This window comes from Lonchura striata, chromosome 32, assembly GCF_046129695.1.
Source record: "Lonchura striata isolate bLonStr1 chromosome 32, bLonStr1.mat, whole genome shotgun sequence".
Taxonomy (NCBI): domain Eukaryota; kingdom Metazoa; phylum Chordata; class Aves; order Passeriformes; family Estrildidae; genus Lonchura; species Lonchura striata.
Genome location: NC_134634.1, coordinates 4775388 through 4793296, shown reverse-complemented (window position 1 = coordinate 4793296; position 17909 = coordinate 4775388). Strand labels below are relative to the sequence as shown.

Below are 17909 nucleotides of genomic sequence, written 5' to 3'. Positions count from 1 at the left end.
GGTTCTGCAGATCACCATGGCATCAGGGACAGGGAACCCAACTGTAGGCAGGAGACCTGTGGGCACCTGCAGCTGGATCCAAGTTCCTGAGGACACAGCAAGGGGGTAGAGGAGGCTTGTGGCCTTCAGCAGTACCCAAAGGAAATGTCTGTCCCACCCCCAGAGAGGAGAGCTCTGGGGATACAGCCCTTCATAGGGCTCAGGAGCGGCTGCTGAACAGGGGAAAAATGAAGGAGAGCCTGGAGAGCAGGGATCAGCAGGCAGCAATGTCCATGTCCCTAGCAGGTGTGTCCCCAGCTGCAGCTTGGCACACGGGGAAGGGCCATCCACAGCACGCAGCGAGCACGGCACTGCCTCGGCAACAGTGACTCACTGTGGCTCCCTCCAGGGCTCCCCAGACCACAGAGTGGTGCAGGGGTCTTCATCCAAATGGCCCCTGAGCTTGCAGCCAGAGCAGCAAAGTTCCATCAGGTAAATAAAAAAGTGCAGGAAAATTCAGATTTAAGGCTACTTACAGCTGTCCTCACCTGGCATAGCAGATACCCTTCCCAACAACACTCAAGGTACAAAGGAGGCACTTAGGTAACTGCCTTCTCCAGAGCACTAGAAAATGCAAGCAGGCTTCAGCAGGTAGCAGTGAAACAGCTCTTGCTTTTAAGAGCAGCGAACACAGTGTAAGTGCTCAAGTTTGTAGGAATGTAAGGAAAATGGGAAAGTACATGGGAAAAATGCCCAAATGCAAGTTATTTTACCGAATCATTTACTTGCAGAGCAGAAAGGGGCACCACCTCCAGCAAAAGACCAGTTTTCTTGCAACAAGTTGATACTATCCCTGTGTGTGCATGACAAGGTCAGATGCCACTGTTTCCCTCAGAAGACATTTGAAAAGGGGTTTGCTGCCCTAGCCATGAAGTCTTGGGCTCTCCTACACACTCTAGGCTCCCACTATAGCACATGTACAGTTTACTCAGGAGCCCCATCTACCACTCCAGTGACACCTGGCACCCCGCAGCCCCAGGGGACAGAGGGAGATTTCCAAGGACTATGATGCTTACTACAACAGGAACAGTGAAGAGGCTTGTTACTCAGACACTGTAGAAGCAACAGTATGGGTCAAGCTGACAGGAAGGTAGCAAAAAAAAAGATTTTTCCTGGAAGTGGATCTGAAAATGGCCTGAGAGCACATTCTGCTCCTAAGGGGTTTATGCCTCACATATGAGGGGAACAAGCTCATGAGGATTCCCTTGGTTGTCAAGGCAGCCCATTTCAGCACAGCTCACCAGCTTTTGTGTTGTGGGACACTTGTGACTGACACATATGCACATCACACCAGTCCTTCCCTGGGGCTGGACACACCAGATGGAAGCACATGACACCATAAGAGTTTGATTTAATACTGCCCCTGCAAGGGGCTTCACTGTAACAGTAACAAGAAGGCATCTTTGCCATGAGCTGCCAAAGGCCTAAGGACTCCAGGCAGCAACAGTGACTCCGCAAAACAACAGCCAGAGGATGAAAAAGCGAGTCCAAGCAGCTCTGGAGTAGCCAAGTCCAAAGATTCAGAGTTGCTCCAGACAAGCCCTGGTTGGTGCTGGAGGCAGGGGCTTTGGCCAACCCCGGTGGCAGTGCTGGAGGCAGCAGACTCAGGAGCGGCTCCGGTCTTCATGGCTGCCTACAATCATTTTGCTGTAGAGTTTCTGTTGCTCCTCCTTGAACGCATCTTTCACCTTCTCCCTTTTCAGTCCTCCATCCCTGGGGAGAGAGTCATATCAGAGAAGCTGCAGGCAGGCACCATCTTTGTCTGGGACTGTTCAGGGTAAGTCAGAATTCCAGTGAGTGCTGACAGCTGCCCCGATACCACATGCTGCCAGGGCACACTGAAGACCACCTGTTCCCAGAGGGCATCACTTTCTTACCTGGTTCTGCCAGGATTGCCCCCATGGCTCTGCACTGTGCTCAAAATACCAACTCTGCCAGAAACATGAGCTACTCTAGTACGGCTACAGGAGACTGCCTGCCTGCCTGCCTCCTGGGCTCTGAGACCTCAGTGCCTAGGAAAGGAAGCTCCCAAGCTGAACACACCTTGCTGAGTAGAAACAAGTCAAACCCAGGGCATCCCAATGCAAGCTACAATCACAGAATGAAGCTCTGATGACCAGCATACAAAAGAAACCAAGACTTTGGTCCCTACTACAGAAGGACATTCCTCCAGAGGCCTGATCTACCCTAAGCAAGAAACAAATGGAGCTCTACAGCCTATGAGCACATCCCAGGACCCAGAACAAGGAATTCTGGCACCAGGAAGAGAAAAGCCTGCTTGGACTCACCAGAGCAGATCCACAAGGCCTCCCTGCCTGGCAATGGCTGACTTCACTCGATTGGCAAACTGCACTGCGTCCTCTTCAGGCTGTGGCAAAATAAGCCTGTTCAGCAGGAGCAAAGGGCCAAAAGGAAAGCCATCAGATAGGCTGGGTTCACCTTACCTGCCTGGTCATTGGGGGCAAGTACCAGACACTGCAGACGATAGCCCAGCTGGTCATCATCCTGAGGAGGTAGGTCACCATGCCGTATTTGCTGCTGTTCCAAAAGGCATCTCCAAACTGTGGGTCATACTACAAAGGCAGAAGAGTTCATGGAAGTCAGGCAGGGGCTGCACCCTCTCTGAGGCTCCAACTTCCACCCCAAACTGAGCTAAAGGTCAGCTCTCCCAGAGCACTACATGGAGTGACCTCAGCTTCCCTGTGCCCTCAGACCAGGCTGGACTGGGCTGCCAAGACAGAGAGAGGGGCAGACACACTTGTACCCCAAGAACGTTGCCTTGTCATACCTTGATGGCTACAGGGTAAACTGTAGCTCCAATTTCAAAGCTCCCCTTTTTGAACATCATCACAGATGTGTTGTTGATGCATGTTCCTGTAAGAGGCAAGCACAATCTTAATTTTTCTCTGCAAGTCAGTTCAGAAGTCTAAGCTACAGGCCTAAGGGCAGGGCAACAGGAACCCAGCAACTGTCCCCTAACTTCCGTCCAAGCCCTGCTCTCTGTGTGCACAGAATGGGTCACTGGGACATCATGTGTGACTCCTGCATTCTGGGCTCACTCAGCTCTAAAGACACAATGTTCCTTTTGTCTCAGTGGAGGGTCTCAAGCCCTTGCCTATGTAAGAAGGAAAGGAACAGAGATAATGTGCTATCTCAAGGTGCCTTCTCCACCTGGTGCTTCTCCAGCCTTGTTGCACTCACCTTCTGGAAAAATAAGAATGGGCAGTTTGCTTTTGTCCTGGACATGTTCTGTGAGCCTAAACAGAAGAGTGTCAAAAATTAGCAGAAGGGATAGACACCCTCAGCAGCAATCCACACAGCATAAAATCCATACCCTGCAGTCATCAGGGACTATCAGGATGCCAGCAACAGGAGCACAATCTCCCAGCACTTATGAGGCTATGCAGTGTCCTCATCCAAGGGAGGTGAACAGCCCTCTACCTCCCCCAGCCTTCAGACCCACCCCTGCAGCCAGCGACTGTCACACCTTCTGGCAACGAGGTGACGATCTTTGACCTCAGAACGTTCGAACCAGACATGGGGACAAGCTTTCACCATGGCTCTTTGTATCACACCCATGAGCCCTCCATGGATCTGACCCACCTGAACAGGGGAAGAAGACACAAGTTACAAGACCTGGGCACACATGAAAGTCAAGACTGCGGCCAGTTTCACAGCCAAACTGAGGTTCATCTTCCTGCCCCTACTCTGGAAAGGCTAAGAGGAAAAGTCACAGGCTCTGATTTGAAAGACAGATACAGCAAACCCCAAGTGCTTTCCCCATGGCAGGAGGTCCAGCTGGGGAAGCGCTTTGCTCTTCCAGCAACAGCAAAGCCTAAAGCTCTTCTTGCAAAGCTGTGCCCACAGACCCCTGGTGCTTTGAGTTCCAGGCTGAGCTTGCATGCCACAGTCAACAGAGTCCGACAGTGCCCCAGTCATGCACGGTTAAGTAGTTGTACATGCTCAAAGAACTCTTGCTGCCTACTTCCTGCCCCAGAACAAGTTTGTTGCTCCCTCCATGCAGGCAGCCAGGCCTGGGCAGGCAGAGCTGGTCCCTTACCATGGCATAGTAGCCATCACTGGCCAGGATGATCACATCAATGGGGGAGGTGTGATTTGCCACACAGATGCCTCCATTTCGGGGTCTGTTCTCTCTAGATGCAAAACAAAGGCAGAGGTGAAGAAAGAGGAAGGAAGCATGAGACCTACGTAACGCCCGGCACGGAGCCCTCCTGGGCAGGGACAGCCTGGAGCAGAGGCCTTACCGGTCGTGGTAGGTGATGATGGCTGTGAGGGCACGCACACAGATCCGGTAACACATCAGGTGGACATGCTTGCTCAGGAAGTCCTTACACCTGCAGCCCAGGACAGAGACCATCACTCCCCAGCCCTACAATATCCCCTGTAAGAGTGCCACTCAGCCCAGCTGCCCCAGGCTGTGAAATCCAGCCAAGCCTTCACATCTCTCCTACAGAAACACAGCATGTACTGAGCTTTGCTGTCAGCTTATGACCACTGACTCTTAACTCATGAAAATAAAATTTTGGCCTTTCCTCTTTTCTGTTATTATTCCTTTCAGAGGCCAGGACTGAGCCCTCTGCCACCAGCTTAGTGTTCACACTAGGCCCTTTGTTGAAAATTACAGGGTGAGAGATCACAGCTGCCAGAACCACCTGCTGTGTCTGCAGGTGGTAGAACAGAAAGCTTTGTAGGGAAATTTCAGGATTATAAAGTCTCAAACTGCATGGAGTGCTCCCCATCTGCTTCTCCCTCAAAGATGAACTCACCTTCCATTTGGCAAATATCCCACCACTGTGGTACCAGTCACCAACAAACTGATGCCAGTAAATGCCAGGGCTATCCTGCAGAAAGAGGGAAACTACATGCTAGCAAAGCCAGGCCAGCGCCTTCTTGGCAGGCAGGTCCCAGCACCAGGACTCACCTGAGAGGCAGCAGGAAGCAGTAGCGGATGAGCACACCAAGTCCCCAGAGCACAGTGAGGCGCAGGCTGATATACTGGAAGTTGTAGTTGGTCCTGCTGAGCAGGTTCCAGGACTCCAGCTCTTCAGCTGAGAATCTCTTGGTCACTTCATCATCCATGATGGTCTCGATGCCTTTGCGGCAGAAGTAGAAGATATCTGAGAGCTCAAACTCAGGGGCGTCCAGGGCCTTGCCACTGCCACTCCGGCGGATCTCCTTGATCTCCTCCTCCAGTGATGTTGGATCCTTTGCAATGATACCTGCACCACACCGTAGGCAGCTCTGAGCAAACTGTGACTTGCCCACTCAAAGACAGACAAAAGCCAAGGCCCTTCCTCACCCGCCCTCCTCAGGGTCCTCTTCCTTTCTCCAGTCCAGACAGGCATAAACCTCCCCACCATCTGGAAATTAAGCACTCCCAGGGTGCTTTCCTGCACTCCCTCATGAAACAGAGCTCTCTAGAACTCCCTCCTCCATGTAAAAGACTTCCCAGCAAACCTAACCAGCTCTGAGACATCACATTTACCCCACCTCCCCAAAATAATTTTGAACTCCATATATCCACACAGGGCAGGATCTCACCATTGACATAGGGCTTGTACAACGGATGGTTCTTCTCCTTGGCACCACGCTCTATTCTCAGTGTTGCCCACTGCAAGACAGGACAACCAAGATTGGCAAGGCCTACAGCTCCACACTACTGCCCATTTTAGAGCTGACTTCCAGGAAGGACCATAATGCAAGGGAGAAGATGGGGCTAAAATAGGTTTCCATACAGAACTGAAAGAGTGAGTGATGAACCCAACTGAACTGAGGTGGAAGAAGAGACTGGCTTGGGAAACAGGGAGTGCCAGAGGGAAGAAGAGTGCTCAGTGGTGAGATAGGACAGCAAGGTTTTCTGCAGTTTCTGTGACCTCTCAGCTCTGCTGCATCTTGCACGTGGTTGCCACTGCAACACTTCTGGCTGAGCTGTGCAACCTCCTGGGGTGTATGCACCACAGTGTAGGAAGCTGGTCACAGGACTAGTGCTACTTTTCAGCCCTTGTTTCTTCCAAATTCAAAGCAGAGACTGTGTTTTCAGGCTGCTGCTGACACATCAGCCTGATGATGGGATGGGATCCTTTCCCCCCTGATTCAGCTTATGGCTGCTGCTGCTTCTCAGCTCAGCAATCTGCCCAAAACAGCAGCAGCAAGCACCCTCAGACAGCTGGTTGCCAAATCCTGTGCCAGGACTACTTGTTCTATCAGCTAATTTTCAAGGGCACCAGTACAAACTGCAGGCTGTATTTCTGTGCAGTTTTCCTGCCTGCCCTCCAAATAACCTTCACAGCCTGTAATTCATATAGGTCTGGAAGGACAAGCTTCTGAAGGAGGAGGACTCATGTACAACATGCTTATCTGTGAAGAGGGGAAGTTGCTGCCAACTCTGGCATCCCAATCTCAGTCCATACCAGCAGCAGATCAGGAGGCAGCAATGAGAGAATGGTAACTGCATACAGAGTATCCTGCTCACCTTGCAGCTGCCTCTGTCAGCAGCCAGAACTCCAGCATTGCAGAAGATTGCCTAGATGCTGCCATCCCAGAAGTCAGGAGAGGAGTTCTGACCTCGCAGGAGCAAAGCAGCCTATGGAGAAGGCAGCGCTTGCAAGCCCAGCACATCTCCATCCTGACTGTGGCAGCAGCAAACCCAGCCTCCCACCTGAGAGCACCAGGCAGGTGCCCTCCCTCCCCACCAACACATGTGCTGCTGCCAGCCAGGCCCTGCAGCTTGGGCTGTGTCTCACAAGCTTCCAGACTCTGCCACACTCCCACGTGCTGCCCCTCTGCATTCCCACCATTGGCCTTGAGTGCTGGGAAAGTATTTTGAGTAAATAATAGCCCTCCAAAATACAATTCTGAATGGCCAAACTTAATGAGTGAATTTTCCACCAAATCAGTGACCAGCTGTGTATGAGTGCTCCTTTATCCTACCACTAAGATCCTTTAATAAAAGCTGGAATAGACTTCCCTGTCTTTTCAGAAAAATAGTTTCAAACACCAATACAGGTGTTAAGAGTAAATGTCCCCAAAGTGAAGAAAGAGGGGAGAAAAAAAACATTGTAAAAAGTTCAATTTAAAACTCTTTTTCTGCCCACTTCAGTCAGTAAATTTGTACTCAGGTCTTCTGATATCTGTGTTAATGAAGCCCCTCACAAAGCCCAGGGTCTTCCCATTTATACCTCAGAGGCTTCTGGGAGGACTCAAGAGTTTAGAGAGCTTAACACTCTTAAGCTTGTCTTCCCAAGCCAGCCAGTACAGGGATACTCAGGGGACAACCAGCCCTGTTCCAGCAGCAGCAGCTATACCATACATCCTTTAGCATGAACTTCAGCAGCATGAACTTCATATTAAAGACACTAGCAAACACTCTGCCTTTCACCTGGGCTGCCAGGGTAGGGTGGTATAGGCTTTACCAACCACTCCTAGTAGATAAAAAATTCTGGTCTGGTCAGGAACTTGCTTCAAGAGGTGTTGGCTCAGAGACAGCCCACAAAATTAGTCCACCAAAGGCAGGCAAGGGAACAGCATGACAACAAGCTGGAAAATTCCACTTGGCCTCTCTGTGCCAAGAGGGTCGGCAAGGGCTGCTGGTTGTCCTCCAAGGTGGCAGGTCCAGACATGGCTCAGTAGGTGACAGTCCAGGACAGAAGCATGTTGAGAGCTCTGGGCTCTGGCCACAGAGCACTCAGAGCTTGCAGCACGAAAGTCCTGCCTTGCCTCCTCTGCTCTTGCTTTGTCCAAATGTGCTCTGGAGAGGAGCAGCCTGCTGGCTGCAGCCTGGTCCCTCCCCATCACACCTGACACCGCTGCAGCAGCACCTGCCTTGCCTGGGACACGAACCCCCCAAGCTACCCCTCGGATCCTGCTGCGCTCCTGCCGACTGCGGAGCCTTGCTGGACTATTGCTTTATGTGAAGATTTACTAGATTAATTACAGGGGAAAAACAGCCCACAAACAGAGGTCTCATAAATGGCATTTGGCTGAGATGAGCCAAAGAAGTCAACTGGCAGCAGCACGACATCCAAAGCCCTATCTTCCTCTCTAGTCACCCAAAATCCCCATCTGAGGCAAAAACCTCTCTTCTATGCCTGGACAAACCTCTGCTAACACAGAGAACATTCTGAAAACATGACTTACCTGAAAAATCTTTAGTAAAGTTTTCATGTAAACCTTGCGGATGCCAAATGAGACTCCAAAAATTGCTGGCACGATGATGAAAACCAGAAGCAGAGTGAAGAGGACAGTTATGGAAATCCCCAAGAGATTAACTACTAGGCTGTCAAAGGGGAGCAGGAGGAACATGGTGAAGGGCCCAGGCAAGGCTGTTGCCCTGCAGCCAGACAGAAGGGCTGCTCTCAGCAATGAACCAGTCCTCCTGTTACTCAGCAACAGTCTCACACATGCACTGAGTCTGCAGCGTGTTCAGAGACCCCATTCCAAAGTTCACATCCTGTCGGGGCTCTGAGACAGGGAATGCAACAGGACCAGAGAGAGCACTTGGGAAGACAAGCCAACAGCCTGCCAGGAGCTCAGCTGAATTCAGATGATGCAGGCCAAAGAGCTCAGAGCAGACGGTGCACACACACTGGTTTGTCCATAGGAAGGTGGTGGGCGCAGCAGCAACACGACTGCAGGAACGGATCCCCTCCCAGGCTGCCACTGAGCAAGTCCTGCTGCGGGGCAGCTTGTGGAGAATCTGGCAGCAGAATCCCCTCCTGGCTGCTGAGAGCATGCAGAGTCTCTTCAGAGGGACAAGGTGGAGTCCATCCCTGAGCCTGCATTGGAGGAGATCGAGGGAGTTGGCACTCACGGGAGCCTACCGTATGTGGAGCTATTATTGTTCTCCCCACGAGGGCATGCGCACCAGCACGGGTCCTCGCATGACGCCTGGAACAAGCTCAGTTCTGGAGGCTCCTGGCATCCACTCACACTGAAGGGTCATTACAGACACAAATGAAGCTTGTGCTCCTGGAAAGCTTTCAAACAGCAAGTTGGCTTCTTGGCAGATGTGGCACTCACATGCCACCAGCAGCAGTGGAGGAGAGCAACTGAAGTCAGCAGATCGGAGCGATGTCAACACAGAGAGCGTGGCTGGAGGCCAGAGACAGTGGGCTCTGAAACCTGGAAGGCAGTACTTGAGCTGAGGTCACACCATTCAGAGCAGTTCCCGAGACAGCATGACTGAGACAGATACTCCAGCTACTGCCTGTCAGTGTCACAGACTTGAGAATCACCTCCTGCTGCCATTCATCCTGCATTTTCATACCATGCACACCTCAAATGGAGCAGACTCATCCAGATCCACACCTACAGCACAGGATGCTGCAATCATGTCTCAAATACAGGAAAGGAGTGACAGAAAACCCTTCCTCATGACAAAGACCTTATCATGTCTCTCATTTCAGGGGCATCTAAGAGAACTGAGGAAGCCAGGTACCCAGATTCCTGGGTAGGCATCACTTCCTCTGCTCCTGTAGGTCTCATCCCCAGTGACAAAGGGTAGATTTTACAAACAGCTCAGGACAGGAAGTTAGCCTAAGGGGAGAATTACTGCTGATGATTAGTCAATGAAGAACTTGCTGGGGCACAGGGACCAGTCAAAGGTCACATACCCACAGGACCAAGGGTGGCTTATGATAAAGAATTAGTCTGCTTGGGGAAGACTACAGAGTTTCAACCTAAGGATGGGATTTAACAGGTACCTGACAAGCACACAGGGCAAAGCAGAGTCTGTAAAGATCCTCTTGCTCCCCTGTACACTATGCTCCAGCTGCTGGTTAAACACTGCTATACCAGTAATGTTAAGAATAGTGTTAGTACTTCAAAGGCATTTACACAGACCAAGGTACTGGGAGAGGCAGCTGCCCATTATGCCACAGCTGCCACCCATCCGAAGCAGGACTCGTGCTGGTGAACTGGTCGGCAGCCGCTCCGTGAGGAGCTCGGCCACGGCAGAGCCCACGCGTGCCGCAGTCCTGCCCGCGGGCTCCCGGCGGCTCGGCGCTGGCAGCCGCCAGACCGGGCCCGCCGCGGCCCCGCCCCGGGGCCGAGGCACGGCCGGGCGGGCCCGGCAGGCACAGAGACCGCAGCCCGCAGCGCTCTTTGGGGGCTGCAGCGATTGCCAGCGCCCGCCCGCTCTGCAGACCGGCTAACGGCCCGCCCGAGGCCGGGGCGGCCGCGGCGAGACCGGGGGCGGCGGCGAGGGTCGCTCTCAGCTCTGTTCCCCGGGAGCGCGGCGGATCACGGCAGGGCAGAGGCCCGGCTCTCCGGACGACTTTCGTCCTCGGTGTGCGCGGGGGCGGCACGGGGGACACTGCGCCGCGGCCGCACCGCCATGGGGAGGCCGCGGTCCCGGGGATAACGGCGTGCGAGGGGGCCGCATCCTTTCTGGGCGTCCCGGCCTCGCCGCGCAGGGCGGCGGCGCCGGGCCCGAGCGGGCCGGCCGTGCCGGGCCCGAGCGGGGCGGGAGGGGGCGCGGAGCCCCGCGGGTGCGGGCGGTCACTCACCTGCTGCCGCCGCCGCCGCCGCCGCCGCCGGGCCCCGCTCCGCCCCGCCACGCGCCGTGCGCGCCCCCGCGCCGCGTGCGTGACGTCAGCGCGCCGCCCGCGGGGCCGCGCCGCTCGCTCCGCCCGCCCCTCCGCCGCCGCCAGAGGGCGCCTGCAGGAGCGCCCGGCCCGGCCCGGCCCCACCCTGGGAGGCGGATGAGGAGGCCGGAGTCGCGAAGCGCCGTCACTTTATTAACTCCTCGTTACAGCACCAACCACCGGAGGCACCCCGCCGGTCCCAGTAACCCCGCGGTGAGCCCTTCTCGGGACCGCAGCTGGAGAGCCCCGGCAGCGCCAGGATCGTGCCCCTGCCCCAGCAGCTCCCCCACACAAGGCACTTGACAGCACCGGCCATCGCAGCTCCCGGGCTGGCTCAGACCTGGCCGCCAGTCCCAGCCCACAGCCCTTCCCCTGTCACTCCCCTACTCTCGTGTTGCCCTGAAAACCTACACGCAGGAGTTACTTCAAGCAGCAGCTTCCAGCCTCTGCAGCAGCAGTAAGAAGTGAAGAAGCTTCTGCAGGGACTGGCAGCTGCTCACAGAGCAGCAGGCCATGAGCGAGCTAACAAAACCATGAACAGCATCTTCTGCAGCTGACCCCCTCCCCAAGGACCCTTGTACCAGTTGGGACAGGGAGGGCACCTAAATGTCTCCCACACTGCCTTCCTACCAATAAGGAGCCTGGTCTGAATGACGCCAGGTCTGCAGGTGAGAAAGGACTAGAGCAGCAGCCCCAGAGGTGCCAAGATGCTCCCAGGCCCTGCTGGTACTCTTCACAGCACAGGAAACAGGGTGGATCATGCCCAAGTGGCAGATCTTGTAGTTCTTCCCATGGTTGTTGTCCCAGTGGGTCTTTTGTCCACACTGGAAGGAGATGCAGAACTCTGCGCCCCTATGGGAAATGGATGGCTTGGGCAGGGTAAGCTCAAAAGAGAAGATGTCCGTGTCAGCTGAGCCGTATGTGCTGTGCATGTACTGGCAAGAGATGTCCCGGAAGCTCTTCCACCCATCAAAGGTGATGCGGACCATCACTTTCTTCTCGTACTCAATGTTTCTAACCTTCACTGTCCCTGACAGAGCACGGCCCTGGATCAGACAACTCTCCAGGCAGACAAAGTTGCTGTGCAGGCTGTTGCGGAAAGCCACATAGTCTGTTGACGGCTGTGGGAAGTCCAGTACGTACCTGCATGCTTCCCACAGGGGGCTTTTTTTAGGTTGGAAACAGGCAAGGTCTGACAGGGCATGCTGCAAATCACAGAGGTCCTCCTCAAACTTTGAGAAGAAGCGAACAGCTGTCAGTGAGAGCCCCTTCATATCAGCAAACACGACCTGCTTCTTCTTCTGGCCCTTGGAGCCCTTGTCTCGCCGCTCAGGCTCATGTTCTGCGCTCAGCTTTTGGTTGAGACAGGATCGGAGGGGTTTGCGGCCTCGGTTGCCCCTTAACTCCTCGTAGGAGTTCAGCAGCTTGCGGATGGGGGGCGAATGGCTCAGGCAGAGCCGCACGGCCAGGTCCACGGGCATAGCGGGAGGGGTGACAGCGCGCCCGCTGCACACCTGGAAAAGCCTAGAGATGGAGAGCGGGGGTCAGGCGGCGCGGCCCCAGCCCGGCGAGCCCCCCGCCCCACCCGCGCCCGGCCCCGCTCACTCGCCGCAGCTCATCGCCCCCGCTCCGCTCCGCTCCCGCCGCGGCGGCTCCGGGCAATGGAGCGGCGGAGCGCCCGCGGCCGAGACAGCGCGGCCCAGCCAATCAGCGCCGGCGCCGCGCTCCGGGCAGCCAATGGGGCGCCGCTGCCCCGCCCCGCCCCCTCGCGGGGCCGCCCTCGCACCGGGCCCGGGGAGCCGGCGGCGCCGCGGCCCGGAGACCGCCAGGACAGCCGCTGGGACCAGACCCGGCACAGCGTGATCTTCTGCTGTGCCAGGCAGGGGGAACAGCACAGAAATGGGTCCTGGTGCCAGAAAGACATGAGTGCTCTTGGACAACCAGCAGCTGGGCAACTATCAGCACCGGGAGAAAAAGGGGCATGCTCCTCTTACCTAGTCTTTAATGGGGGAGGTTTGAATTGGTTTTATGTACCCCTTTTCAGATGCTTCTCCAAAGACAGTTATTTCCAGGGTGTCTAAGCAGAGAAAACCCCAGAGCCCTGGCTCATTCTCTGCCAACTGAGAAGCTTCTTACCCTAGATGTGCACACTGAGAAGGAAATTTGCTCACACCTAGGCACGCAAGAGACACTGTGGTGTCCCTAACATCTATAATCAAAATCACCCTCACTGTTCAGGTCACATGTGACTCCTTGACAGTAAAGACTGTCACCTAAATCAGATCACCCCTGCCTTGTACTCCTTGCTAATCGCCCCAGAGCTGTCTAGCCACTTATGTTAAGCAGCCCTGATTGTTCCTGCTGACAGCACAGATTTTCATCAGCTCATGACACAGCTGACTGACCTATCAATATTTCTACATGGTTCTCCATCACCACCATGTCTGAATGTCTGCAGTACAATGCAAGACATCTCTCAAAGGATGGCCAAAGTGAGCTTGAACCCAGTGCCCAGCTGGCAAAAATACGATGCAAAAACATGCTTTCAACACATCGTCTCGGGCTGACAGTGCAAAGCCCCCAAATTCAGCGACCTGGGGTAGCCAACATAAACATAAGTCTTCCTAGCAACAAAACCAGTTGTCCCACGTTTCTCCTACCCCCAGGACTGCAGCTCTGGCTCAGGCAGGGAAATTGCAGCTCACCATCAATGTCCTCCCTGTGACCTCTTCCATCATGCACCTACTCTGCGTTCAGAGCTACTCACTAAGTAAACCCAAGCTACTTCCACCTAGGGGAAAGCAGAGAACAAGGAATATATTTAACATCAAGTTTACCAGCAGAACCCATAGACACTGGAAAAGCTGCCCCTACTCTACCCATTCTCTCCCAGCAGCACAGATTAAGGTGGATGCACTGCTGTGTCTCTCCTTTGTCTAAAAGGACAAGCCAAAACCATCATTTTCTCAATAAAGTTGTGGACACTTCTTCCCCCAGCACAGACAGAACAGAGGTGCAGTGTTAGCAGTTACACAGATGTCCCTATTTAGTCATGGAAGGACAAAAAAAAGCAGGCAGCATTCTCAGGTGTGCCACAACTGACTCTCACTTGGAGCCTGACTGATGTCAGCCATCTCCACTCCTGCCTCACCTGTGAAGACACAGCCAAGTGCCAGCTGCTCCAGAGATGAGCTACTCCCAAGGCACTCTGGAGACCATCAGGTCAGTTAAAGTTCAGCCACTAGAAGAGGACAGATGCCCCTCACGCTCACACTGCTGCAGCCATGTGACATGCAGCCGTGTGGCAGGGACAAGCTGTCTGGACAAGCATTCAGTCAAACTGAATAGGGCCAAGGAGAAAGCATGCAGACGTGCCACCTACACACTCCTCAAGCAGATCCTGTGGAGCACGCTTCCACAACAGCAGATTAACAAGGATTTTGTCTGGAAGCTTCAGTCACCTCTGTGAATTTGTCTGGCTGTAAATATGGGCAGGGCACAGTTCACAAGCCCTTCCTGGAGGGCTGTCCAGAGGAACATGCTACTGATTCCTAAGGATTAAACCCAGCCCTCTCTTAATGTCTATACTTGAAAGAATCTTCCTTACCTAAATGGATTAATTAGGAAGACTACAAAGCCCACATGCAAAGCCACTCACACTACAAGATGCCCTTTGTCACCCCCAGCCTCGTAGAGAAGGTGCTCCCCAGACACCCCTCATGCAGGGAAGAGAAACCCTGCCCTGATGAACACAATCCCCTGCCTGCCCACACACTTGACAGGTCCTGAGCTGAGGTACCACACAACATCCTGGCTTCTCCTCCAACTAGAAGAGGCCTGCATGGGGCAGCACAGCCAGAGGAGCTTTTGCTTTGCGTGACCAGCAAAAATGAACTGCGTGTCCCACTTCCCTTAGCAGTGGCTTCTGCAGAAGGGAGTCTGACAGTGTCTATTCTCAAAAATGCAACCTGAAGCTGCACCAGAACCCATCACCCTCTGCATGGAGGGTATTCAGATGACACACAGCAGAAACTACTTTTTCCTGAGCCAAGACCACAGTTGTTCCATTTTAGTGATGCCACCGGCCACTGCTCTTAAACAAAGCATCCCAGAAGCTACACACTGAAGCTTTCCCGACACTGCCCTGTGACACAGCCTGCTCTCACACAGGAATGCCAGAGGAAGGACTCTATGGCTGTATGCTGGCCATGTCACAAGCAATCAGGAACTGGATGAGCTGTGGGGGTAATGAATGCCTCTGCAGTACAACACTGTGGTGCTCACCTGCAGTGCCACTGTGCTCTGCCTGCCATGGCAGTGGGGCCCTGGCCCTAGGAGGGGACCCAGCCCCAGAGGGGATCTGGCCCAGTCAGCCCCACTGGGAGCTCCTGCCAGCCCACTGTGGGGTGGGCAGGGAGATGGCGTGGTAGCTGCTCCTCCCACCACACACTTACCTCTCCCCTAGATGAGCTGCACGGCTCCTGAGGCCACCAGAGGGGCCACGGTCCTGTAGCGGATCAGGTGCTGCGAGCCCTCCTCCAGGTTGATGGCATATTCCCTGCAGAGACAGGGGGAACGTGAGCTGCAGCACACGCCCATCAGTGACACTGACTGACACCTGTGCCATGTGCAGAAATGCCCACCTACCTCTGCTCATCAGTCTCTGGCTCCACTAGTATGTTCTCCTGCCGCTCCAGCACCCTCAGAAACACAAAGGAGTCCAGGTTGGGCTTTGGAACTGCAGACAACAGATTGAGAGCACATGCTCAGCCCCCACTTATGTTCCTCTGCAGAACACTGAGGGGTCTGACATGTAACAAACTTATAGCCAGCAAAGGGAACACCAGACTCTTCTAACCAGATGTGTGTGCTCAGCCTCAGTGCAAGACAGGACTTGACAGCAGGGGCCAGCACAATCCCCTGGCAGAAGCATGGAACCATGTTACAACATCACCTTTGCTTCAACTGAGCAGCAAGCAGAGGACTAGCCCTCACATTTGGGGCTCCCTGGAGCTTCCCCCACACTCCTGCCTGGTTCTACAATTTCCAGATTACCCTGGAGTCTGGAGAGACTCACCTGACTTTAGGAGAGACACTTTCTGCAGGTTAGGTGGCATGTGCTTTAGGGCCACATTTTTCAGGTAAGCCTCTGTGTTTGCCATATACCTGAAACAAACCATTGAAGTATTGAGTTGGTTAATCAAATACAAATCTGCAGGGAGAGTATTGACTCAAAACAAGAATGACAGCTCCTCATCCCATGGGCACAGCCAAAGACAGGCCCCTGACAGACCCTGGTAACTGACTCAAAGTTACCAGAGTTATTTTCAGTTCCTTTCTTGCCCACAAAGAAATCTCCTGGTAAGACACACTGATTCTTACTTCAAACCTATCCAAGGCTCACAGTCTCAAGAACGTCATCAAAACACAAAAGTAAGTTTCTATAATCTATAAAAGGGGAGGAAGATACATTGAAAACCTACTCACTCTTTAGCAAAAGCAAACTCCTCTGGTGATAAAATGGAAGGCTCCCCTTCAGCTCGAGACTTCTCCTTCTCCAGGATGTGGGGAAAAAACTTCTCTATCTAATATTGAAACACAATCCAAAAGAATGATACAGATCTCTCCCACGAGTTCAGTGTTTAAAGCCCCGCTCTCCACTGTAGGAGCAGCAGCAGGCCTGCCCAAATCCCTGCTCCTGAGGTAACTGGGACATCACATGGGATCACCAAGCTATACAACCATGTGTGCACACAGCAGGACTCGGGCAGAATGGGACAGCATTCAGCTGTGCCACCCCAGGCTTAGATGAACCAAGCAGCACTCACAATATTGTGATCAACACTGCTGTGACCTCCTTCATTACAATACGAAAGTGTGCCCAAGAAATTAATATGAGTTGCATTTCAGAGAACAGAGAGAGAACATGCTTTAATTAAATGCTGTGCTGAGGCAGGAAGCCCCGTGTAGGCAAAAAACCCTCTTGAAATTACCTTTTTTACCCTCTGGGCTGCGCAATAAGCATTACCTTCACCAGTCGACACCGCAGGTAGCTGCTGAGCACGTAACGTATCCTCTCGATCTCCATGTGATGAACACTGACCTTCAGGTCTCCTCTCTTCACCCGTTTCAGGTTTGCTTCCTACAAGAAAAAGCAACGAGAAATTATATAGTTGAAACGTCAAACAAGACAAAAGAGAGGAAGCCACGTTTTGTATATAGAACCCACAAAACCAGACTATGGCTGCTTTTGATAACCCAAAACATGCTGCCTCCTCGTACTTTAGCCCTTTGCAAGGCAAGCTCAAAGAAGAAACTCGGAGAAGATCTGCCTCGGAGCCAGGGAAGCCCGGCACTCTCAAAGAGAGTCAGGCATGTTCGTGCCAAGCCAGGCAACCAGGGCCTGCCCGCACCACCCGAGCCCCAGAACCCACCATATGGTCCAGCTGCTCCACCACGCACTCGATGATTTCAGGTTTACTCTCCAGCAGTTCTGGAGCAAACTTCTCATTCAGCCAGGCCTGAAAGAAGGCACGCTGTCAGTGAAAGCGAGCAAAACCTCAGCTGCACTCCCGCAGCGAGAGGAGCAAACACGGCCACGGCCCCGCCGCTCGGCATCTGCTCCAGCGCGCCCGGCAACCCCCGCTTTCCCCCGGCCCGAGCCCGTCGCGCTAGCCCGGGGACCTGCTCCAGGCTGTGGATCAGCTGTGCCGGGGTCAGCACCAGCTCCTCACTGTCGCCGTCCGAGTCGCCGCCGGCCGCTGCCGCCATCGCTCCCGCCATCGCTCCGCCGGTCCGCCCACGGCGCATGCGCGCCGCCCGGGCCCACGCATGGGGAATCACGCTGCGGCCGCCGCGCCTCCGGCCAATCGGGAGGCGGATTGAAACAGCAATCTTCTTTGGCCAATCAAGATGCAGATTGAATGTGCTGCTTCTGCGGCCAACCACGAGGCGGAAGCGGAGCTTTTTCGACCAATCACGATGCGTCTCCTGGCTTCGAGCTTTTTCGACCAATCAGGAAGCGGATGCAGCTTTTTTGGAAGTCAGGCTTTAGATCAGGCTGGAGGGGCTTCCACCAATCAGAGAGCAGCGTCAAGCTGCAACTTCTGGGCCAATGAATAGCCGGAGAGACGTTTCAGCTGTTCCAGCCAATTAGCGCTCAGCTGCAGCCATTCCAGCCGATCAGAGATCAGCTACAACTGTTCCAGCCAATCAGGCCTCAGGGGGTTTGGCAGCCCCGGCCCCAAAGCCCGGGCCCCGGCGGCT

General features: G+C 54.1%; 3 protein-coding genes across 4 annotated transcripts; all 3 read right to left on the bottom strand.

Annotated features, from left to right (window-relative positions):
- Positions 1-1372: 1372 nt before the first annotated feature.
- Positions 1373-10634, bottom strand: GPAT4 (glycerol-3-phosphate acyltransferase 4). 2 transcript variants are annotated; one of them, XM_021535895.2, is made up of 13 exons: positions 10566-10634; positions 8197-9180; positions 5602-5671; positions 4982-5279; positions 4827-4901; positions 4305-4394; positions 4100-4193; positions 3527-3642; positions 3241-3296; positions 2828-2913; positions 2484-2612; positions 2328-2407; positions 1373-1752 (listed from the first exon to the last, which is right to left on the bottom strand). In XM_021535895.2, the coding sequence occupies exons 2-13, from the start codon at positions 8359-8361 to the stop codon at positions 1644-1646; spliced, it is 1368 nt and encodes a 455-aa protein (XP_021391570.1). In that variant the 5' UTR covers positions 8362-9180; positions 10566-10634; the 3' UTR covers positions 1373-1643. The 2 variants fall into 2 exon arrangements, with proteins under 2 accessions (XP_021391570.1, XP_021391571.1); XM_021535896.1 differs by lacking the exon at positions 10566-10634 and having other exon boundaries at positions 8197-8834; positions 8924-8941.
- Positions 10635-10775: 141 nt separating this feature from the next.
- On the bottom strand, positions 10776-12124 carry LOC110473382 (protein phosphatase 1 regulatory subunit 3C-B). The gene has a single exon (XM_021535865.2). It carries the CDS (start codon positions 12122-12124, stop codon positions 11270-11272), a length of 855 nt encoding a protein of 284 aa, XP_021391540.1. The 3' UTR covers positions 10776-11269.
- A 2980-nt stretch (positions 12125-15104) lies between these two features.
- GINS4 (GINS complex subunit 4) lies at positions 15105-17481 on the bottom strand. Its single transcript, XM_021535866.3, has 7 exons — positions 17328-17481; positions 17078-17164; positions 16672-16785; positions 16131-16228; positions 15721-15809; positions 15291-15381; positions 15105-15201 (listed from the first exon to the last, which is right to left on the bottom strand). The coding sequence occupies exons 1-7, from the start codon at positions 17451-17453 to the stop codon at positions 15105-15107; spliced, it is 702 nt and encodes a 233-aa protein (XP_021391541.1). The 5' UTR covers positions 17454-17481.
- Between the last annotated feature and the right edge of the window lie 428 nt (positions 17482-17909).